Genomic DNA, 23230 nt, shown 5'->3' on the forward strand with positions numbered 1-23230 from the left:
ACTGTCTGATTAAAACGGACATTGACAGATACAGTTTAACGGAGTGTTTTATTCATTTTCGTGTGGAAAGACAACAAGGGAAGGAAATATTCTTGTTTTGAAACATTTACTTACCCAGTTTAACTTACCACCTGCCTCGTGAACTCTCTTCTAACCTACAAGGACATCTCGGGATGATAGAAATGAACTGAAGCATCGTTGAAATGTGTGAGAGCAAAGCTGTACCGAGCGGGAAGGTGTACCGACAGTTGTTTGACGCTCAGGTGAGACAAAGCTAGACAGTTTTTTCGTTTTGTAGGCTACCGTTTATGATTAAGCAACTTCACTGCGCAGGCGCAAATCCTTCAGGCTTGACGAGACGAAAATTATCAGCTCTTTATTTTAAAGTTTTAAACTTAAGGAGGTGAGGTTTATAAGTGGAAGGTTATGACACAGACACTGATTGTGTTGTGATGAATATATTTTGTGTGTTTTAGGTTCAGCTCTCCCGCTCTTTGCTGGCGGGACGGAGGGATGTGAGGACAGAGTGTCTGTCTGCTGAGGACAGCAACACACACAGCAGTACAAACAGCAGGTAGACAGACAGATGGACATTAAACACAGCCATGCTAAAGTACCCTATTTCTGCTCTTTCTATATCTCTCTTTCTCTCTTTAGTTTATCTCAACTTGTCTGTTGATGTCCCCTTTGACTGTTATTGTGTCCTTTTCCAGCAGGGGGCAGCAGGTCGATGATGATGATGAAGTTGATGAGGTTTGCAGACTCCCTGACTCTGTAGGTTTGTATTTGAGCTCAAAGGCCTACAAGTGCATATTCACAGTTACTGAGTTATTTTGGATTCATATAAAATTCATATATTCATATAAAAGGAGAGATCTGACAAATATCCAGCTGACAGGTGGAGCTATGATCTTCATAGGACCTGATGGTGGAACTGATTATTAGTATACATACATTTTTTTTGTTATTTTTCTTCTTCAGTGGCTTCCCGTCCAAATTCTGACATCATCGAACGGCTGAGACAGAAAAAAAGCAAAAACCACAAGGAAGCTCTGACAGAGCTGGACAAAGAGCTCAGTAAAATCGCTCAGGTACAGGATTTATAGGTTTACACTTCTGCTGGTATAAAAACAGCTGCTTTGTACCTGATTTTGTCTACTTTTTGTATTACTCAGATGTGTGAGACTCAGGTTAGGACTGTCAGTATAGAGCTGCGGTCCTCTCTGCAGAACATAGACCATTTCTTGAACACCCTGAAGGACAGAATAAAAAACCTGGAGCACATGGAAAATGTCAGTCTGCAGGTACCCAGTTTTTGTTGTGTATGGATAGGAACTTGTGACCTGAGTCATTGCTAAATCAATGCTGGAGTTTTACTCCCTTTTGTGTGTTTGTGAATTTTATGTGTCCAGGATTTGAGTAGTCTCTGGGAGGAGGTGGTGGAAGCAGGGAAGAGAAAGAAGACTAGAATCATGGAGTTGAACCACAAACTAGCTGAAGCTGAGGGCAAACGAACTGACCAGGTCATCAGAGTTCAAATATTGAATAATAATTTATCAAATGTTCTTTTTTTAATCATTTTTTTCTCCTTTTTTACAATCTGGTACAAAGGATTGAAGACATTTCTGCCCCCAAAATTATTACTCAGCTCAAATTTTGCTGAAAAATTTGGTCAAAGCTTTTTTTCCAAGTAGGATAATGACAAAACTGTACCACTAGATGTCAAATGAAAGGTCAATTACATCTCAAAGGCAGGCTGAATGGAAAGTGTGTATGCATGCAGAGAAAACACATCAAGCTATCTCAAACCTCTTTTTCTTACAGATAAGAGCTGTGCTCAAGAAACACTGCTCCCTGCTGGAGAGGATAAACTTTCTGCCATCAGCTGATGTCCACAGGCTCATCCACAATGAGGCCACTGTAACTCATCACAACTTTTGACCTTTAACTTTATTGTATTAAAGATGGATGACACACTTCAGAGTTGACATTCTGGCGTCACCTTTTGGAGACAGTCGCCCATATTTTCATAAAGTCTGTGCACTGAACCTCTAAAAGCAGACCTGGATTGCTAAATTCTTCTCTACTTTTGTCTCAGATGTTGAATCAGTCTCTGCTGGCGAACCGCAGAAGCGTGGCTCGTCTGTTGCTGACCCTCCAAGAGGAGAGCCTGCAGCAGGAGTCTCTACTCCGCCTGCACTGGGAGGACTGTCTGGGCCGCTGGAGGAGCTGCAGAGTCAAAGAGATTGTAGACTGCTACAGGTGGGTGAATAAAGAGATAATAATCAGATTCAGGTTTTAGGAAAGGTTGAAAGCAGTTTAAACTTGACTTCAAAATTCACAGTGCCACCTGTGACGGGTATTTTGTGGTGGTGGGGGAAAAAATCGACAACTGAAATATCAGGGGTTTTTTGTATTTCAGTCTTTGATTTTAAACTGGATTGGAATAAAGTTACCACTTTTCTCCAGCAGAGGGTGAAATATTTCTCTCTGACTCACGTGATGTGCATTTTATTGGACAATATGGCTCCTGATGTAGTCTGTAGAATAAATCATCATCATTTAACTTTTTCACATGGTCTGGTGTTAAAAAAGCAAACTAAAATCTAATAATCTAAAAAATTCCAAATATTGAAGAATCACAATTTAAATCAAAGTGACACCCCAAAAGTATTGACTTTAAAACTGTACAATTGTAAAAGGCAGAGCCATGTTGTCCATTATATATCTACACCTTTTTAAACCCATTAGCCATTTTAATAACAGTCATAGAATTATTTCATCTAAATACAAACAGGTGAGCTGAGACTTGTTTTTTGTCTTTGCAGCAGTGATGGGAATCAGGAGCCAGTGTCAGCCCATCAAGCTGTTCAGAAGATGAAACAAACTCAACAAGAACTGATAGAGAAACGCCAGGACATCATCAGCAACATCTGGTATCAGAAAACAAAGCCTCTTTAGCTTCCCTGAGATTTTAAAATTCGTCACATTAGCTTGAAAATTGGAAAAATCAGTGGCAGAAACAAAGCTCATGAGCAACTCTGATGGAAACAACCAGTGTGTTGCTGCCTATCAGTTGGAGCTGGGGCTTGTTTTTCAAACATTAGATCAATCTTTGCCCCCTATATTCATATTCATGTTTCTGTGTTTCAGCTCTCTGGTCCCGCCCTCCTGTTCCACTTCCCTGGTCTCTGATTGGTTCAACCAACTGACAGCGGTCAATGAACAGATCGGTAAGTGTCTTAATCTTTTTTTACCAAAAAACAACATCTGTATGAAATTCACTGACCGTGTGTATGACTGTGTGTGTGTTCAGACAGTTTTCATGCTCATTACCTGGATCAGCTGCGTGGTTGTTATGAGCAGATGTGGCAGAATCGACTGACTGAGGTGGAGAGCTGTAAGGTAAAAACACAAAGATCCAACATGTTGAAATGAACTTTAGACTGGTTAAAGAGCCAGAACAGAATCAGCTGTTTTGCATTACCAGAGAAGATCTGGCAAATGTTTCAACCCACATACTCAGCTCTGCTGCTCGCCCCTCAAATGTAACTTGTGTGTCTCCTGCAGGAGGCACTCTCATCTCTACAGCTCTCTGAGGAGGAGGTGAATGATGTTGTAAGCTCAGACCTGTTCCCTTTGATCAGCCAAAACCAGAGTCGAGAAGAGGAGCGATTGGCTGCTTTTGATGTCAGTCACACAAACATCATGACTCGAACTGTCCACTTTTATGAAATTACCTGTCTAACTGTGCGTATACCTGTCTGTCTGCAGAGACATCATGAGTCCTTGTCCCAACATGCTGCCAGTCTCAGCAGGTGTGTGTTCATCCTGATCCGAGGAGCAGCGTTGCTATGGGAGACACACAGCCGCAGGTTAAAGAGGAGAGAAGAAGAAGTCCAACGAAACCTGGATGACCTCAGAGACTCACAGGAACAAGTCACACAGGTTGGTCTTCAGGTGAAGGACTTTTATGCAGATGACATGGGGTGTTGACAGCACTTTCTCATGATGATTTGCTGTTGTGTTGTCAGAGGAAAAAGATGCAACTGGATGTCCTGCTGGGTGCACTCAGGCAGAAGGACAGTGAGGAGGCCCTGAAGACGTCTTTGGATGAAGCTGTTGCTGTCCTGAAGAAGGTCCAGCAGAGGTACCACATGCTGACACAGTCATACAGCACTGACTCTGCAAAAAGATTAATCTGCATGCATTAAGTTACATTTGGTGTGTAGTCAGTAACTTTTTACTCACTATTCAAAAACCTGTGTTAGCTTAAATCTTCCTGTGTCTGCAGCTACAGACGGAATGTCACAAATCAATGTCAGCTGCTGGATCGTCTCCCTTCCCTCCTCCTGGGGGAGCTCCTCTCCTATAGCAGCAGCCTCAGCTTGTTTTACCACCTCAGCCACACCTATGGACTGGTAACCATTGCATCTCAAATGTGAATTCTACAAATAGAATAGAAAATACCTTATTTATCCCTGAGGGGAAATTCAGGAGTCACAGCAGCAATACAGAAAACAAAAGTAAAAAAAAGTGTACAGAAAGTGCAAAAAGGTCCATAAGAAAATAGATGATGACAGCTTGTCCATCATTCTCCAGCTCAGCCAGCCTCCACCTTCACAGGGTCCAGGACTGAGCTTCTTCAGCAGTCTGTTCAGTCTCTGTCTCCTGTATCCTGTCTTCTCACAGCAGATGTGGCATTCATGTCCAGGATTAGCTCCATTAGCCATATCTGTAAATAGCATGATGCCACTCTGCCTTCTGGTATTCCCTCTGTTTTGCTGGGTTGGCACAGCTAGCTCGTCCATCTTATTGGAGACAGATTTTATGTTCTCAATAACTAGAGATGGAAGGACAGGTCTATGTCATCACTTCTTAGCTCACACCTGAGAACCAGCACCCGTCCTCACCTCCTTCTCCTCACCTTGTAGGAAACATCAGGCCTTGCACCTGTTAGCATTGACATGCTACAGGCTGCTAACAGCTGATTTCACATGTAAACAATGCAGCTATGGTTCCATGTAGGATCCCCGGACAAACACAAGAGCAAAAATAGTAAAAATATCACTGAAGACAAAACCAGTTTGGCGCCCACAACCAACAAATGAGCCATACAAAGTAATGATCCTATCAAAATTCAAAGATGATGAAAAAGAGACGAAAAAAATCACAAGAAACAGACAAAGAGAGAGCTGCCACAACAGGGCAGCGCCTAGCAACAAATATCAGGTCTCTTTAACTGAAGGATTAATAATAATTGACATTAACAATCGGCTCAGTATTTTTTTCTTTCTACAAATTTTTATAAAACTGGCCTTCTAATTTTTCATCCTCTAGCTTTAGGAGGGTTAAATGAAGACGTATATACTGGTATTTGACTCAGATGTAAAGCTAGAGTAACAACACTCTAGTTTGTGTTACAAGTTGGAAATATGATGTATGATGTTGCTGCTCAGGGTCCAAAGGAGCTGCAGAAAATCCACCCATCACTGTCCACCACCACCACCTCAGACCAGGGTTGGTATGCCTTCTGCTGATCAGTTTTGCTAACTGCTTCTTCACTTCAACTGGTTTTGATCTGATCTTTTCTTTTATGTAGAAAGCAGCAAGGATGCTGATGCAGAGGAGATGACAGAGGATCCTCCAATCAGCTGTGAGCTGACTGGAGGATCATCTAATCGGCTATCAAACCCCGCCCAGCCCTTCCAGGATTGGCTGACTGAGGTGACAGTCTGATCAATGGGCTTGACTTAAGCCCACAGACACATGTGTAACTATCTGTTGTATGTATGTATGTGTACAGGCGGAGTCCTCACTGCAAGACCTCTGTGACATCAGCAATGATGTCACATTTTCCTCATCCAGTGGCACAGTTTACAAAGGACCTGCCTTCACATGCCCCGCCCCTGACTTGCCAGAAGACCAGCAGCAGGAAACACACCTGATCCTGTTTCCTGTGAAGATGCTTACACACAATCTAATCAGGTACATACACAAAGACACACACCATGGCAACAACAGAATGTGGTACAGTTCTGATTGTGTGTGTTTTCATTGTCTAGGATGCGGACTCTCTTCTTGGACAACCTGGAGCAGCACTTCCGTGATGTCCTGACCTCAACTGTCACCACGCTGACACACAGGAAGGAGGTGTTGCAATCGGAGCTTGAACTCCACTTAAAGCAGCTGGACTGTCAACATATTCAGACCCATGTTTACCAACCTCGCCTCGGTAACGCCCACAGAGAGCCAGAAACATTCTTTCTGTGCTAACATGGTAAAGACAGTTTAGAGTACCATGCTTTTTCCCATAACGGTGTGTTTCTGCCTGTTCCCAGCTGAGCTGCAGCTCCACACACAGCAGGTCGATTCTCACTGTGAGGAGGTGTCTGATGTGTTGACCTCCTGCAGGACAGAGCTGCAGGACCTCCAAACCTCCATCAGCAAAAAGAACGCAGAGTTCTCCTCAATCGTGTCCAACATGGAGAGCAAAGTCATGAAAGCCAACAACAGCCAGCGGTAACGACAGCTCTATGATCACTTTGTTTTGTTTCCAAACATTCTTTCACACATCGAGTCCGTCTCCGTCTCTCTGTCCGTCTGCAGTCTGGAGGCTGTGAGTTCCACCTGGCAGGACTGTCTAGATAAACACATCAAAGACACCCAGGAGCATCAGAGCACCTTCAGACACTCTCTTCAGAAAAGACTGGAGGAGGTCCGACACAAAACAGCACAACTCCTCAGCTCCTTCAGGTAACACTTGGAGCACCTGTAAGTCAGCCAATCAGGATGGAGGATGTATTTACGCTGTGTGTTTCCTCCTCCTGCAGGCTGTTCAGTGAAGGAGGAGATTTCAACCCTCGGGAGGTGAAGTTGTTTCAAAAGAAGCTGAAGGAGAAAACCAAACAGATCAGTGCGGAGGAAAAGTCCATTTACTTTGAGCTGGAGGTGTTTGAGTCCCAGAATTTACTGCAGGTTTGACTTTGTTTACAGGTTTTAGATTCATTTCATGACAACAATAACATCAAACCCTGTCATCAGTCAGTCTGTGTGTCCCTCCAGGTGAAGGAGGTGTCCGGGAGTTTTGAGGAGACTCTCTCCGTCCTGAAGTATGAGGTGAAGTTCATGGAGAGGATCAGGAAAATCATCAGCTTCACACAAGTTAACATCAAAGCAGAGGTGTGTGTGTCTGTGTGTGTGTGTGTTTCTGACTTCCTGTCTCTGTGTTACTTAACCTGCCTTAAGCTAACATGTTCAAACTGTGCAGGCAGCGAGGAGTAACCAGCAGCAGGAAGCCATCAACAACAGGTTGGAGGATCTGAGGAGGATGATGGAGAACACACAGGTACACACCGTCACACTGTATTAACACTGTAGTCTGACTGTGAGATCCTGTAGCTCTATAAACATCTTTGTCCCTCTGTCTACAGGTGTGTCCAGATCAGGTGTATTCCTTCCTGTCATCAGTCTTTGAGGATTTCAGGAAGCGCTCTCAGTACCTGGAGTTTTCATTGGTATGCTGCACTATTTCCTCCCTACCTGCTCTGCCTCTTTGTCCACAGTGTGAGCCTGTGTTTTGATAAATGATCTCAACCCTCTTCTTCTCCAACCAATACTACTCCTTTACTTATACAAGTCTTTAAAATAGTATTTTTTCTTCATGACCACTGTCCTGTCTCATTGGATCCCCGCTCTTTTGACTGTAACTTATTTACTATGTCGACTGGAAAATCACTCACCCACGGTTACTGGACGATCTTCCTGTAAAACCTCGGCCTGTAAAACAATCTGTCTCCTCACAAACTGTCTCTCTGCATGACTCCACAAAATTCTCTCTTTTCATCATCTGTCCTATTACCCTTACTTTTGTGAACTACTTCTTAACTTGCACATCTTCCCATCATTTGTCATTTTACTCGACCTTCAGACCACTTTGATCATCACTCCCAAACCTGGACTGGACACACCCTTCCTGTGACTTCTATTTGTATTCTTGCCCTAACGAATCAGCTTCTGGAAAAATCTGCTCTTGTTTGTTTTGTTGGTCTACTCTCCACATTATTACTCATGTCTTCTTTTACAACCTTTCACCTGTACCCCCTCCTGTTTTCTAAGCTTCTACTCCACAGTGACAACATTTCTGTCAAGCTGTGTTCCTCCTATTTTTCTATCCTATTCTTATTTTACTATCTCTTATCTGGTTACTGTCATGCTGTTAAATAACATGACAATGCTCTTACACTGTTCTCCGTATTTGGTTCAATTACAATTTTTGGGGTGCCAATTTGAATTGTGATTCTTCAGTAGTTACGATTTTTGCAATTTTTAGTTTTCTCTTTTAACACTGGACTATGTGAATAAGTTAAATGCTGATGATAATGTCTACAGACTTTATCAGGAGTAATATTTTTCCCAAAAATGCACATCACGTGAGTCAGAGAGAAAAATTTCGCCCTCTGCCATAGAATTTTTTTTTCCAATCCAGTTTACAAAGAAAGACCAAAATGAACAATTTGAATTTGAAAAAGACAAAGAATCCTGTTTTTGAAATTGTCATACAAAAATCCTGATATATCAAATATTGATTTTTTCTCCCACTGCTACTATTTGTCACTTCTTTTTTTCCTGCACTGCTTCATGTCTTACTTTTTGTTTACCTGGAACATTGTTGTCAAGTTTTTATGTTTGGGACGATAACAAATAAGGGTTGATATAAAAAATATGCTTCAAACTTCAATCAATCAATCAATCAATCAATCAATCAATCAATCAATCAATCAATCAATCTTGATTTATGTAGCACCAAATCATAACATTATCCAAAGAACATTAACAGGTCTAGACCCGTTAATGTTGATAAAATTTTATTAACAGTAACCCAACATCAGGACAAGATAAGGAGTCTTATCTCATCCTTACCCACCATGAGTACAGACCTTAGCGTCATGTAAACTTGTTCAAGCAACATGTTAGATGCTTGGTTAAATGTCTAGTTTGCATTTCTGTTGGTTTCACAGTATTTTAAATGACATTTCTTCCATTTTTAAAAAAATTAAAGATTTTGTCCCATCACATTGTCAAATGGTGTAACCACAAAAGACAAGTATTGAACAATTCATCCCCCTAGAAGTTATGACAGTGTGCTGATGAAATAAGGTGTTTGTTATGAAATTTCATCCTGAAGTTTATTTAAAATATTTAATTTCTAAGCTTGATAATTTCGATTTTGTTGTACTGAAGTCAGTATGCTGCAAGCATCAACGTTTTCTTTTTATTTTTGGGTGAGCTGGTTTAAAGTTATTCAAATTTATTTTTCTAAGTGTAGTAGACTGGTAAAATCATAACCATAGGAACTTTTTTGCTCAGTATCAGATTTTTTATAAGAAACATTGGCTACACCAGTTGCCATTTATCATTTGTGTGTCTTTCACCCATTCATAAAATGCTTTTTTTCCTTGAGCTCTTACTGTTTTATTTGGACGGATTCTTTTCTTAATCCAAATAAAAATCAGAATTTCAGGAAACTTGGATTTATTTATATCCATCAGATGTGATTCCATGTTTTTCTTTTTTTGTGTTTAGGACCAAACCCTACATGAGAGTCTGTCAGCTCACCCCAAGTCCAAGAAGCAGGTCCGTGCAGCGCCCCCTCCTGGTTTACTGCAGCCGAGCAGGAAAGGTGCTGACCTCCTCAGTGACCCAGTTGTGGATGTCATCAAATACCTCAACAGGTGAGAGGAGTATTTTTAACCTCACTGAGGAGTGCTGCACAGCCGCTTCATCTTTTTTTTTTTCCTGTCTGATGATTCTCACACATCAGGTTTGGTACGATCCAGGATGACGGGACAGAAGCAGCAGAGAAAGAGGAGAGAAGACCAACAGCTTCTGGTAAATCTTTGAATTTGTTCCTAACTGAAGTTTTTCAAACACATGAATATGCAAAAATGTCCAGAAAATCCACTTCTTTAAGCAGAAAGTCACCTCCTGTTTTCATTTTTATATGAAAAAAAATGTTTCTGCTGAAGGTTTGGTTCCTTAAGTATTTTTTCTGTGCATGAAAATGAACATTTCATCATGCTCATATTTTTTACAAATCATGTTTTTCTCGAAAATGGAGAGAATCTGAATAATATTTTTCTCTTTACAACGACTTCATTAATCAGCACCTTAATCAGAAAGGAGAGGAAAAAGTTGCAGACACACTGAGACATGTTTTAGGTCAAAATAAAATTTCTGGTCACATATTTTTTTCTCTCAGACTGAAGCAGTGTTGAATCAAAACACATTTCTCTTTAAAGCAGAAGTTAATGTGTTTACAGCTCAGTACAGAAAGTCATTTTGATCTGAATGTCTGGTTTATTTCTGTATGCACAGGTCAGAGCTCTGCAAAACGTCTCCCATTGAAGAGATCGACCACATCAGTGAGCAACCTCAGGTAGAGCCCACACATGCACTTAGAAACTCCAGGTATCAGTCAGTTTTTTTTTTTTTAACCTTTGTGTGTTGTTGTGTGTTAGTGTTGTGACAGGCTCCAGGCCCGACAGAAGGCTCCATGTTTTTGGGCCAAAACCAGATCCAGAACAGACACAGTGAGTCTAACCTGCTGGTCTGACTGAAGCCTGGTGGAAGTTTCTGTGTTTCTGATCATCTGTGTGTGTGTGTGTGTGTGTGTGTGTGTGTTTCAGCTCTCTCAGCTCTGCAGTGAACTCTTTGTTATGGAAAGCCAACGATGCCATCCTGCAGGACGCTGAGGTAAAAGAGAGTCTGAGGAGTGATTCTTTGCAGATGAATCCAGATCAAACTTCATGATTTGATCTTTGCTGAACTCTCAGGACTTTTACGGGAGCAAGCGGGGCAGCCGGTTTCTCCTGGTTCCTGATAAATTGGACCAGTGGGCTGAAGGAATGCAGCAGAGGCTGCTGGGATACCAGGAACAGGCCAGGAAGCTTCTGAGCTCGAGCAGAGAGGGTAAAAAAACTTGTTTGTACTTTTACTCTCATGAAGACGTGATGTGTTGGTGTGTCTCAGACATCTTTGAGGAGTAAGGGTGAAAAAAATGTCTGCAGCTAAAAAAAGTCCTCCTTGTCTCTCTGATCTGTCTCCTGTCTGTCTCTGATCTGTCTTCCTGTCTGTCTCAGAGCTGGTGATCCAGTTATCATTTTTAGTGGAGTTGCTCAAACTGTTACCTAAAGTTCTGATCAGCAGCTATCAACGACAACAGGAGGCGGAGCTAAGAGATGGGGTGGGCGGAGTCCGGATTAAGTTGGAGGAGACACTGAAAGCCAGTGAGAAGGAGAAGGTACGACCCTTTACAGCATGTACAAAACAAATCAGTAGGAAACAGACTCCAGATCAGTGTTGACCATGTGTCTGGTTCTCAGAGTGAAAACGTGGGTCAGCTGAAAGCTTCTTTGAGAGACGGCGAGCTTCAGACTCTGATCGACAGAGAGGAACTCAGACAGCAACAGCTGCACAGCGCCATCTGTTCAGCACACCTGGAATTACAGGTAGGAGCAGAGAAGATTAAATTAAGCTAAATTAAGCAAAATTGGTTTCCAATTAGTAAAACGGTGTTATTCTTACATGTAAGACTTTCTCATTTTGATCTGTGAGATAGAAGCTAAGTAGTGGTGTTGTCAAACCATTTTAATGCATTAACATCAACTTCACTTCAGCCACCAGTCAGAAATATGCCAAATGGTTTCAGCTTAGTGGTGAAAACATCTCAATTTTTTAGATTATTTTGATTCTAGTTACAATATGACACAAAACTCCTCACAGGATCTCTCACACAGGTCCAGGTTTGCAAACATGAAGAAAATCGTTGGCTGTTGCTCATGTTCAATTTTGCAATCAGTCAAATGTTGTCAGTCAGGCTCTGTTCTGGGAGCTCCTGGCCTTTCCATGTGTCTTTCATTCTTTTTTTTTACTTTATCATTGCACTGTTCTTTTTTTTAACTCATCCTTATAAGGTGATCTTAAGTGCTTTGAAAGGTGCCTATAAATAAAATTAAATAGTATCAAATAGAGCGCTCATTTTGCTATTTCTCTGTAAGATTCAGGGCTGTAATCAGCTGAGCTTGACTTTGTGGTCCCCACGAATGACGCTCATTTGTTATTATCATATTGAACGATGTAGATGAACAACAGTGGTAACACACAGTGCTTGAAAAAAAAAAAAAATATATATATATATATATAATAATCATAAGTGACCTGATAAACCCCCATAAACACTTACAACACACACATTAGTGTACAACCCTCCACCTCCAACCCACCAACCCACACCCCTAGTGCACAAGATGAACACAGTTAATTAAAATCTGTGCAGATGACCTGAGGAACTGAGGAAACACTATCTGGAGACCTTAATGAGGAAACACTGAGGGTAAATGTTAAACTCACAATAAGAAAACAAAACAACGAAGTTAAAAAAAACAAACAAGATAATGAAATATTAAAAGACTAAATCAGTAAAAGAGAAAACGATGTAAAACTAAAACTTTAAGATACAGAATTAAAGAGCTGAAAGTAGCAGTGCGGTAGATAGGAAGATAAATACTTAGGTTAAGACACAAAAAAAGATAAATATATTTTAAACTAAAGGTTAAGATTGTACACCATTAAGAAGAAGATCCAAACTTATTTAGATTAATACATAAATAAGTAAAAGTAAATGGTCAAATCTGACAGAGAGTCTCGATCTGATCAGGATTTTCAGTTTCACACAGCATGGCAGAGCGATACTTGCTGTGATCTATGAGGTTTATGACATTGTGTGTTTCAGGAGTGTGTGAGAGTCAGAGGGGAGGGGTTTGTGACATCACTGGCTTCTCTGACAGAGAAACTGCTCCATCAGCTGGACGACCTGCTCGTAGCTGAAGGTAACCTTTGACCTTAAACCAGCCTGAGTTTGATTATCTGTCTCTGTGAGCTTTCATCAGACCGTTTCCTGTCTCCTCATCCAGAGGCTCAGACGTCTCAGCAGCTCCCTGAAGAAAGCTCTGTGAGCGCGGAGACCAGAGATGAAACGGGACAGACACTCGGCAAGCTCAGCAGGTACGACCAGATCCTTCACAATAAAAGTTTATCAAGTCTTATAAGACTTTTTCACTGTACTCCTTCAAAATAAAAGCACTCCAGCTTCTTCACAGTCAGCACTGCCTTACACAATTAAATATGAACTAAAATCACTTTGTATTTGTGTGTTTTTGTGTGTGTATGTGTGTGTTTGTCTCAGGACCTTCCCTGGTATTCCGTACCTGACGCCCCCTGATCAGCCATCCAGTGTCACCATAGCAACAACAGCATCCATCGCAACAACCAGGTGCACCTCAGTACATGTGGCTGTTATTGAGCTGAGAGATGCTGCTGTGAAGGTACACACACTGTTCAAAGAGACACACACAATTTATAACAGAGGGAGGAAGTGTTTGACCTAAATTTGCATCTGCGTGTGTGTGTGTGTGTGTGTGTGTGCATCAGAGGTTCCAGCAGCAGCTGATTTTGGATTTTTCCCGTTCAGACGACGACAAACAAAGGCGACTGAGTGAGCTGGAGGGCTGGAGCTCACACTGGAGACAGCAGATACACAGGCTAACAAACACATAATGATACTACTGAGCTGGGCTATTATCTGAGCTTCTGATTGGCTGTCTGTTCATGATGTCATAGCTTCTGATGTTTGATAAAGAACCATAGAAGAAAATTGTGTCTGCCTGTTTTTTTTCTTTAGCTTCACTTCGAGCTCTGTCGTCTTTAGAGGAAATATCTAAGCCAATCAGAGACAAGGATTTATGAAGAAAGAGAGTCAGTCATTGGTGGTAAACAGCAATTATTTATTGAAATGAAATTAAAAAGAATAAGTACCAGATCTATTGCATTATTGTAACATTTGTTTCTGTAAGAGGGGCGGGTTACTCTACGGTTTTTCTCTGGTAGGATGTAGTGAACACAAATATACAAGGAACATTCAGCTATCACAGATTGCACACCAGATACTGTAGTAATGCAGTCTAATACAAGACCACCAAAATAATCCAGGATTTCTCTTTTTTTCCTTCATTCTTCTCATTTTAGTCCGTCTCTCTTTTTTTGTTTGTTTTTTTCAAATAAGAGTACAAAAGTCCTCCCAGAGTTTGGGGTCGTGGTCTCCGGCTCTGTACACAAACCTGTCGGTCAGCCTCTTGGGGACGACTCATCAAACAATGCCTCCAAAAAAAGAAAAAAGGAAAACCAACGAAAAACAATAATATAATGCCAAGAACATGTACAATGCACTGACACAGAAAGTCAGCAGTGTTAATAACATGCAACAAGTAACAAAACTTGCTGAAATCGCAATAATCATTAAAAAAATCTAAAACCAGTTATAATTGCATAAATACTTTGTACAGTTCATTTATCCGCTGTGAAATGCTCCTCTCTGTTAAAACCTGTGATTCCTCTCCACTTCTCTTCGTTTGTACATGTGAAGGTGCAAAGAAACTCTTGATTGATAGAAGCCGACTCGGCCTGTTCAGCTAGATGGCATGATTGCACGCTTTAATTACAGTACGTCAATGCAGAATGATATAAGGAGGACGATAACAAGAGTGCATATTAATCTTCAAAACATCAGGGAGCTGTGGGGGGTGGAGAGCTCGGGACTTTCTGGGAAGTGTTTTCTTATTTTCACACGTGTCAGACTCTGTGAACGCTAGTGGGGAACAGAAAGTGGAAGAAAGCAGCACTTGGATGCACAGTTGTTGCCCACAGAACCACAAAAAACATCATTAATGCATGAATAAAAGATGATGAATGAAGAGCAGGCTGAAAATAAGAGGAGGGAAACATTTACTTAAAAACAAAAACACTCTTTCTGTGTGTGGACATTAAACCCAGCAGCAGCAGCCGTCCAGCAGAATAAAAACAGGAACATAAAGCAGACCTTTTTTGTATTAGAGTGCCAACTTTGCAGCCTTTGGGGAATTTAGTTTGAATTTAAAATAATCACTTATGTGACTTAACTTGGCACAATAATCCTGTTTTACCCCAGTTACTTCTCATGACAGCATCAGACACAAGAATCAGAAAATGTCAGAATTTACAAATCAATTTAATAAAATTTTCCCTCAACATTTTATATATATAAAAAAAATCCTCCTTCTGTTGCTGTACGCTGCATGTCGTCATTGACTTTGCATTGTGATACTTTCAGGGACCCAAGGATTATGTCATGCCGCCATTGCAGCATTATGTCAAGGGACTGCAGATGTAAGCTAACCCTGATACAATGCATCAAATGGTGAAATTTATGTGAAATTTTATAAATGGTCCCTTTATAAATAACTTTTTAAAACAATTATGAACACATAATTGGGGGCAAAAAAGTTGAAATAATGTCACAAATACAGTCTTCATTTTATGAGAATAAAAATAAAAGTTACAAGAAAATATGTACAATACGATTTAAAGGAAAACTTTGTAAATATTTAACAAAAAAGTCATGAATACAAAAAAAAATGTGAAATTAATGCAGGAATTAAATCCTTCACTGATGAGAATGAGGCTTTAATTTTGTTGCCAGGAAAATCAATAAACTCATCAAAAAAGGTAATTTTTTCAATCTTGTTGATAAAAAATAACCCTAACCCTTCTTTTTGCTAATCAATTTTTCAATTTTAAATTATTTTCCGGATAAATGAGCTGTTTTATGAGAGTTAAGACATAATGGAGAAGTCACAACGTAAAAAAAAGTTTCTATCTTACAGGAAAAAGTTATAAAGTTTGAGGACAAAGACGTAGAGTCAGTCAAAAACACCTGATCATCATCTCATGAAGCGAACAAAACAGCTAGGAGTGAAAGCACTCACTCACTCACTCACTCACAAACAGCAACCATTTTTTCTCTCAGTTGATGTCTTGTTTGTCTATTTTTGGAGAAATATTTGTGGGACGGTTTTAAAAAAGTAGGAAACAAAAAGCAGCAATAACAAATATTCCACACTGCTGATCTGTGACAGATCAACATTTTGACACATTAATTTCCCTAAAATCTTTAGAAGAGTTAAAAAAAAAAAGTGATGATGCGATAGACTTTGAGAAATCATTGATGAGTTTTTCCAAACATAAAATCTGGAGCATCTTTCCTGTCCGAGCCAAAAGTAATGCAGCAAAACTCTGACTCCTAAGCGTCTCCTTCTCTGTCTTTGAATCTGAGATAGTGTCTGGGTCGAAGGAGATTTAACGATTACTCACATCCTCCTGGATGTCTGAAACAGAGAGAACAGAGAGGTGTCTGCTGCTGCTGCTGCTGTTCAACGTCCAGATAAAGTGTGAAGAGTGCAACATTTGCCGATCTGTAATAATGCCACAGGGGTCAGACTGACACAACCTAACAAAAACCACAGAGTAAAGAAAGAGTCCCTTTTTCAAATGCATTCAAAAAGCCGCTTCAACTCTGACAACACGAGACCACAGAAAAGAAATGACGGGACACATCAGGTACGTTACATGTCGCTCTAATTCGTCTTTTAGCAAATGATAAACCTGCGATGGATAAAAAAAAAAGTCTCAATCGAGTGATATGCTTTAAAAAAAGATTCTGAAATGTTAACGTGTGATAACGTCCAGTTTCCAAAGAGCAGCACAAACAACATCCTCCAAATGGGATTTCATGTAACGGAGCGTTAAAAATCATCACAATTATTCATGATACACCTGAACAGTTTGGCAAAACAACGACGGAGCAGAGACTCTGATGCTGAATCTCTCTGTGATGGTGATGGCTTGACACTGTGGGCAACACTTGCAAAATAAATCACATCTTTGTAAACAAATATTAAAAAACTGATGAGAGAAAGAAAAAAAAGGAGTCATTTTGCATAACTAGACCCACTAGTGAAGTCAACCCTCAGACGTTTAATTATTGACATTCATATCCCTTCCTCTCCTCTGGACTCGCCGTGACTCGTGACGCAGACGACAAACAATCGATTTAGTTTAAAGCCAGGAGTGGTTAGTCACAACGCTATGTTACAGGCATGTTGTTTTTTCTCTTTTCTCTTTGTCGACCTTTGTTTTTTCTTCTCTTTCGTCCTCTTCCAGATAAAAAGGCCGTGGGATGTATTTACAATATTCACAAGTTTCTTCTTCATGTTGGTGATTGATACGTGCTGCATCAAAGGGTGTGTCGCTCTGGCTCCTCCTCCAGGTGGAGAGTGCAGGTGGTGACAGTGGTGAGTGAGTTTCCTTTTCATCCTTTCTTCTTCTTCTTTTCCTCTGGTCGTCTCCTCCTGTTACGGTCGGTCAGTGTGTTACAGTCGTGTGGTTACTGGACGAGGGGTTAAAGGAGGTTTGAGGTGGAGGAACTGAGCGCTCCTCAGGAGGAGGAGGAGTTTTGTTATGGAGGAGGTGGAGCTCAGTTTCTGCAGCCATCCTCGGCGCCTCGCTCGTGTTGGAGGTTGTAATAACAGTTCTGACAGACTCGCACTGGAGACGAGATCTTCAGCCTCTTGATCTCCGACTGGAAGCGGCTGCACCTGTAAGACAGAAAGTTGAGACGGAGAGGAAGTCAGACTTCAGATGCAGCAAAAAAACAGATAGATAAAATAGATAGTAGATATTAACAATTACAATTCAAAGTATCTGTAGTTTAATTTGGAACATATAAAAATAAATTTCAGATATCACAAATTTCAAATATCTGTCATCAAAATTAATTTCAAGATATCTATAATTTGATTATAGATATCCACAATTGAATAATGACTTTCCCTAACTCCTATTTCAGATTAGGGATGGGTACCTAATTAGGTACTTTCATAGGTGCCTCCCAAATTCCATCAAAAGTACCGGGTACCAGTTCGAGTAAAATCAAAAGGTACCATGTTTAGGTACCTAAATGCATCCTTGTGACTGTGAAGGAGTGGAAGAGTAGGTAATTTACCATGCTGGACATGAACACAGCATAACAAGGTTACATATTATAGAATAAATATGTTAAATTGAAAAAAAAAAAGTTACATTTTATTATTTAACGAATTTATATTTTTCTTCTACATAAACACAAAAAAGCACCGAAAATCAGTACCGTTGAGTACCAGTACTGATTGAGAGGTACCGGGCATCGGTACCGTATCATTTCTAATGTGAAAGGCACCCATCCCTATTTCAGATATCTACATTTCTATTTTAAGAAGTCAAAATTAAATTTACTAGGGATGGTACAGTTCATAAAATCCACTGTTTGGTTTATATCACGGTTTTATGTTCACAGTTTTCAGTTTGATTTGTTGCACATTGTTGTTGTTTTTAACACCCTAGATTACCAAATCCCCAATAATCCACTATTGCCAGATTATTTTAAATAATTTCTGTCATGTATAGTCATGAAAAACCAATAAAAATGGAAGACTTTTGTCCTTAAAGTGTATTAGCTCTGCCTAGTGAGTGCAAAGTATGTTGGCGGGTGACTCGTGAATCACTAGGTCTGTTGCTTCAATGATGGATTCTGTTGATAAGAAATCTGATGATACCAGATATCTCTTCACTTATTATATAAATAATGTAAACACAGTCTTGACCTTGTTTTTTTGTTTTACGGATCTATGTCTTTGTTTGTCTGTGCCCTGTTTTCCAATATGTAAAACTCAACAGAATAAAGTAAGAAAAAAAAAAAATCAAGCTGAGTGAAACATTGCTAGTTTGAACATGCTAACTCCTCAGTAAGGAAAGTCACTTAGGCTGTCCTAGAAGTCACTCAATGACGCTACTGTTTCATTTGCATAATAAACCATTTACATGTAATTGTCATGGTCTCTGTAAGAGAGAGAAATAAGGTGGGAGAGACAGAGAGCAGGTAAAGGTGTTTTGGATAGGAGAGGGTCTCACACACGCTGACCATTGAGGAGATTAAAACACGCTTTAACCTCTGATACTCCAAACTCCAGAAAAGTCGCAAGAATTGTCATCTTTAAAAAAAATCGCCAGAGGGGTCTAAAAAGTCATTAAATGTAGCAACAAAGTCTTTAAGTTGTCAACACTGAGTCATGGTTTTATCCTCTACTTTCTTACTGCAATCATCAGAGCTCACGCTGAATCTTTAGAGCTCAGTGACAGCAGAACAACACAACGCCACAGGTACACCTTCTAACTGTGTGTCCCCGCTCGTCATGTAAACAACACATACGCCTCCCCACAAAGTGTCCTGCTGTACTCTTTCACCTTGCTGCTCATGCATATGATCTGATTTGTATAATCAGATTTTTTTCATAAACCTACAATTCATTTCTCCTAGTTGAAATTTAATTTTTGATATCCAAAAAATAAATCGTAGATATCTTGAACTGAATTGAGTTAAAGTCATCTGTAATTCTAATTCTGTCTAGTTGAAATATTTTTAGAGATATCTTGAATTGAAATAACAGATAACTACAGTTCATTTGCAGATATCTATAATTCACATTTTGGATACCTGAAATGACGTAGTAGATTATCTTAAATGAGAAACCTCATAGACATGAATAGAGAAATTGAATTGCAGATCTCTATAATCTCCGTCATCTCTTATCCAGTCTAGGGTTTAGATGTTAAAACAGTTTGCCGCAGAGGAAGTCTCCCTTACTTCTGGCAGAACAGCTGACCACAGTTCCTGCAGTGATGGCGCCGCTCGGTGAGGGAGAAGCGCACCGTGCAGCCGGAGCAGCTGTCCACCACCTCGTCCTTCACCCAGTGATCCGCTGCTGAGCGACCCGGCTGATCGCTGACCGACCAGCTGAAGACTCGACCACGACCGTCGCCAACCAGGATCTTACTGTGGTCTCTGCAGGGGGGGGATAGATGATCAGACAAAGGAGGAGACTTCTTATATCTATGAAAATAAAACTGATTCTACTATAAAAGTGAAACTTTATGATATTTTCTGTGTCACTCTGTTTTTAATCTCTGTGTGTTTTCTCACTTTGAAATGGCGAGCGATGTGATCTCGGCTGGGTGAGCATTGTCCTTGCGATCAAACGCCGTATGCATGGTGAGTTTGCTCCGGAACACCAGCTGGCGCTCCCATCTGTAGCCTGAGAACACAGAAATAAACACCTTAATCCTTTATCATACAGACACACATGCACACACACTCTACCAAAACCAAAGAGACCAGTGTGTAGGGTTTATCTGACACATGCTCCTTTGATGTGGTATTTTAAGCGTCTAATTTGAACTGGATGAAAGAGGATCTGTTGACACCCACCCGCCCTGAGCTGGTTGTACGTCCGTGCCTCCATGAGGTTTGTCTGCAGAGGCTGTGGCACTGAGCTCTGGCCTGGATGAGCCAGGTGAGGGTGGGGGACTTTAGTTTGACCCTCTGAGTAGTTCACGAACACAAAACCGTCCTTCTCGTCGATACTGAGTGTGTCTGACCAGCGGTGAGAGTCGTCTGAGCTGCTGTCCATCGACCAGGAGGCTCCAGGTCGGGCTGACGGACCTTTGAGGAGATTTGAAGTTAAACCACCAGAAGTGACACTGATTCTCTGAGCAACCAGAGGAAACATCCTCTTGATTCATTCATGCTTCTTTGAAAATAAAAGCACTTTCAGGTAGTTGAGTAGTTTGATTGATAACGAACCTCTGGGTCTGTGGACGGCGCTCCCCGGCTGGCTGCCGCCACCTGTGGACGGGTTTCGTGGAGCTTTGGGCTCTTGACTCAAACTGGGCTCGTCTCCGTCTGACTCGCTGCTGTCGTCGTCACCATTGTGACTCTCACCTCCTTCTGTAAGGTAGAAAAAGACGTAAACACATTAATTTCTTGCTTTGTTGTCTCTCTTGAAGTAACTTTTGCCCATGCTTTTGATGGTGAGTCTCAGTTTCACTGTAAAAAGGGAGTCACTTCAGCAGTTCTGACCCAAGAAACTGCCAGTTTTCTTTCCAGCTGTTTCCATATAACAGTTCTTAAACCTTTAGCTGCCTCTAAAACAGATCTATCAGCAGCTGTACATAATTGTTGTCATGTTAGTGCTGAATGACGTCACTTCTTTGTTGAAAATCAAAGTCTGCTGATACATGAACAGTTACATAACTTCTTCAGTGGAAATGTTGTGTCCAGCTCAGATCTTTGGGGAACACCAAGGGGCAACATCCGGTTTAGGAAAACAAAGCGTATGTGCTAAAAGCTGTAATTCATCGAAAATCTAATGAAAAATGGCTTTTATGGTATTAAAAAGCATATTTAAAGCCTGGTTCAATAACAGCTTGGGTCTAAAACGCTGATTTCACTATCGGCACACACTGTACAGTGAGTGAATTATATATGAACTCTGTGGTTTAGATATTAGGATCGTTTGATTGTCCAATCAGAGACACAGGTCAGCTCACGTGACTGCCAGGCACCCTGTAGCTGTTCGAAAGAAAGCTCACAGCTGGCGTCATATCAAATGTGGCTGTGAGCATGGACTGGCTTCATTTCACAGTTTCAGGAACAGACGGGTAACACTGAGGAGACTACGTCCATGTTTTATACAGTTTATGGTTTTGACACATTCATCATCTATGCATCTCTAGTTTCAGTCACTTTCTGCCGCAGGACTCACCGATCTTCTCTTCAGTGCAGCAGTCATGCACATCCGGCTCTACTGGCTCTGGAGCAGGGGTTTCTGGGACTTGCAGGAACTCCATCCTCCAAAACTACAAGAAATATTTCAGTCAGAGCAACTCTTATCAAAGGAATTCATCATATGCATGCTATAGGTTATATTTGACGGATTTAGGCCTGATCTAGGAGCTCCCTGTCCTCCCACATGTGTAAGTGGAACGCCAAAGCTTACGAAGGAGAAAACTCCATCTCCTCCCTACGTTTACTTTCCTTTTTATTTAAACAACTTTAAAAGTCACTTTAAGGTAATTTACCCTGACAACGCCATCTGAGTGTCCCGTAACGATGACATTCTGTGTGTCCCACTCGTTCATCTCAGACACGCAGCAGCACAGGATCTGCTGACTCCTTCCCGTGAAGGTGTTGGCGCTGGCGATGGGGCTGCCATTGATGCTCCACACGTGGATGTACGTGCCGGCACAGGAGACGATATCTCCCTACACACACGCACGCACAGTTTTCTTTGAGTTACTAGGAGGTCATTTTGATTTATTTCTTCCATAGACGCAGAGGAGAAGATTAGCTCACTCACCGTCAGCTCATTGATGCAGAGAGCAGAAACGGGCGCTCGGTGTCCTCTGAGCTGCGTGACGAAGGAGAGCTTGTTGAGGTCCCAGATGATGCAGGTTCGATCCCGAGAGCCGCTGACGACTATGTGGTAGGCTGATGAAGCTGTCAGACACGTGACAGCGTCTGTGTGGCCCAGTAACGCCTACGATGACACAGAACAGAGACTCAGTAAAGGTGGTGAACTTGTTTACACAGTTGTGTCAAAGTGTCTTCTGAGCTTTTACCTGTTTGAGAGAAAGCGTCTTGGCCCTCTCCTTGGAGGTTCCTGTCTCCCACACACAGATTCCTGTGCTGGTCCCTCCGGTGATGACCAGCTTTGGGTTTGGACAGATGGCGCAGAGGATCTGACCCCACTCTGACAGACACTCATACACCACCAACGCCTGGAGCAAGATCGAAAAACAGTTCCTGATTTATTAATCTCTCCTCTAACAAGCCTTAGTCCAACTCTCATGATACGATGAATTAAATCTCTGAATAGTTACCAGAACTGGGAACTATCTCCAAACTCTATAAGATCCTTATGAAAAATAAATTATATACAACAGAAATCAAACAGAAGTGGGAGATAGAAGGAAATCTTATAATATCAAATGAATGCTGATCAAATATGTGAAATTTTGTATGGAAATGCCCAGGGACAAAATCATTTTGGTCAGGATTTCAACATCAAAATCCATTATTGAAATAGACATACCTCTACACTTTTTTACTTTATTTTTAGGAAATGTTGATTCCCAAATAAAAGATAGAGATAAATACCTTTGTGGCATATTGACCTCTGCCTGTAAAAAAGCTATTATTAGGCAGTGGTTGTTTCCCACTACAATACATGAGTGGATTAAAATTGTAAATGATATTTATGCCATGGAAAGGGTTACTTTTTGTTCCTCATAAATGGTACTACTAATAATTACCAAGCTTCCATATCTTAGACCATAGCTTAAGGTTATATCGGACCACAAATTCCTTAAATTGTCATCTGCACAACGCAATATAAAAAGCAAAAAGGACGAAAAAATCCATTCA

At 40.9% G+C, this 23230-nt stretch overlaps 2 protein-coding genes across 6 annotated transcripts in view; one reads left to right on the forward strand and one right to left on the reverse strand.

Annotated features, from left to right (window-relative positions):
- Positions 1-14: 14 nt before the first annotated feature.
- On the forward strand, positions 15-13617 carry ccdc180 (coiled-coil domain containing 180). The gene is made up of 37 exons (XM_074669682.1): positions 15-263; positions 477-574; positions 714-778; positions 982-1091; positions 1176-1304; positions 1413-1523; positions 1825-1920; positions 2099-2262; positions 2829-2936; positions 3154-3233; positions 3317-3405; positions 3571-3690; positions 3775-3948; positions 4035-4150; positions 4295-4421; positions 5460-5520; positions 5603-5727; positions 5807-5988; positions 6066-6235; positions 6342-6522; positions 6610-6756; positions 6834-6978; positions 7066-7182; positions 7271-7348; positions 7434-7517; positions 9586-9734; positions 9824-9891; positions 10378-10438; positions 10521-10592; positions 10689-10755; positions 10836-10971; positions 11142-11302; positions 11385-11510; positions 12794-12890; positions 12975-13065; positions 13247-13385; positions 13492-13617. The coding sequence occupies exons 1-37, from the start codon at positions 204-206 to the stop codon at positions 13615-13617; spliced, it is 4230 nt and encodes a 1409-aa protein (XP_074525783.1). The 5' UTR covers positions 15-203.
- A 3317-nt stretch (positions 13618-16934) lies between these two features.
- wdfy3 (WD repeat and FYVE domain containing 3) overlaps positions 16935-23230 on the reverse strand; it is a 133820-nt gene continuing 127524 nt past the window's right edge. For all 5 annotated transcript variants that reach the window (XM_074669350.1, XM_074669348.1, XM_074669349.1 and 2 more), the window contains 9 exons: positions 22426-22584; positions 22164-22343; positions 21886-22068; positions 21570-21663; positions 20609-20752; positions 20234-20467; positions 19949-20060; positions 19613-19810; positions 16935-17528 (listed from right to left, as the gene is read on the reverse strand). In XM_074669350.1, coding sequence (XP_074525451.1) covers positions 17408-17528; positions 19613-19810; positions 19949-20060; positions 20234-20467; positions 20609-20752; positions 21570-21663; positions 21886-22068; positions 22164-22343; positions 22426-22584 — 1425 coding nt within the window. In that variant the 3' untranslated portion in view covers positions 16935-17407. The remainder of the gene's footprint in view (positions 17529-19612; positions 19811-19948; positions 20061-20233; positions 20468-20608; positions 20753-21569; positions 21664-21885; positions 22069-22163; positions 22344-22425; positions 22585-23230) is intronic.

Source organism: Halichoeres trimaculatus, unplaced genomic scaffold, assembly GCF_033239565.1.
Source record: "Halichoeres trimaculatus isolate MK-OKI-2021-1 unplaced genomic scaffold, fHalTri1.1 fHalTri1_scaffold_5, whole genome shotgun sequence".
In the NCBI taxonomy this organism is placed as follows: domain Eukaryota; kingdom Metazoa; phylum Chordata; class Actinopteri; order Labriformes; family Labridae; genus Halichoeres; species Halichoeres trimaculatus.

Bases quoted from the DNA above. Each gene is read 5' to 3' on its own strand.
- ccdc180 (XM_074669682.1), top strand. From the start codon at position 204: ATGTGTGAGAGCAAAGCTGTACCGAGCGGGAAGGTGTACCGACAGTTG. The intron at 3,691-3,774 runs GTCAGTCACACA...GTCTGTCTGCAG, and splicing joins AGCGATTGGCTGCTTTTGAT to AGACATCATGAGTCCTTGTC. The intron at 9,892-10,377 runs GTAAATCTTTGA...CTGTATGCACAG, and splicing joins GAGAAGACCAACAGCTTCTG to GTCAGAGCTCTGCAAAACGT.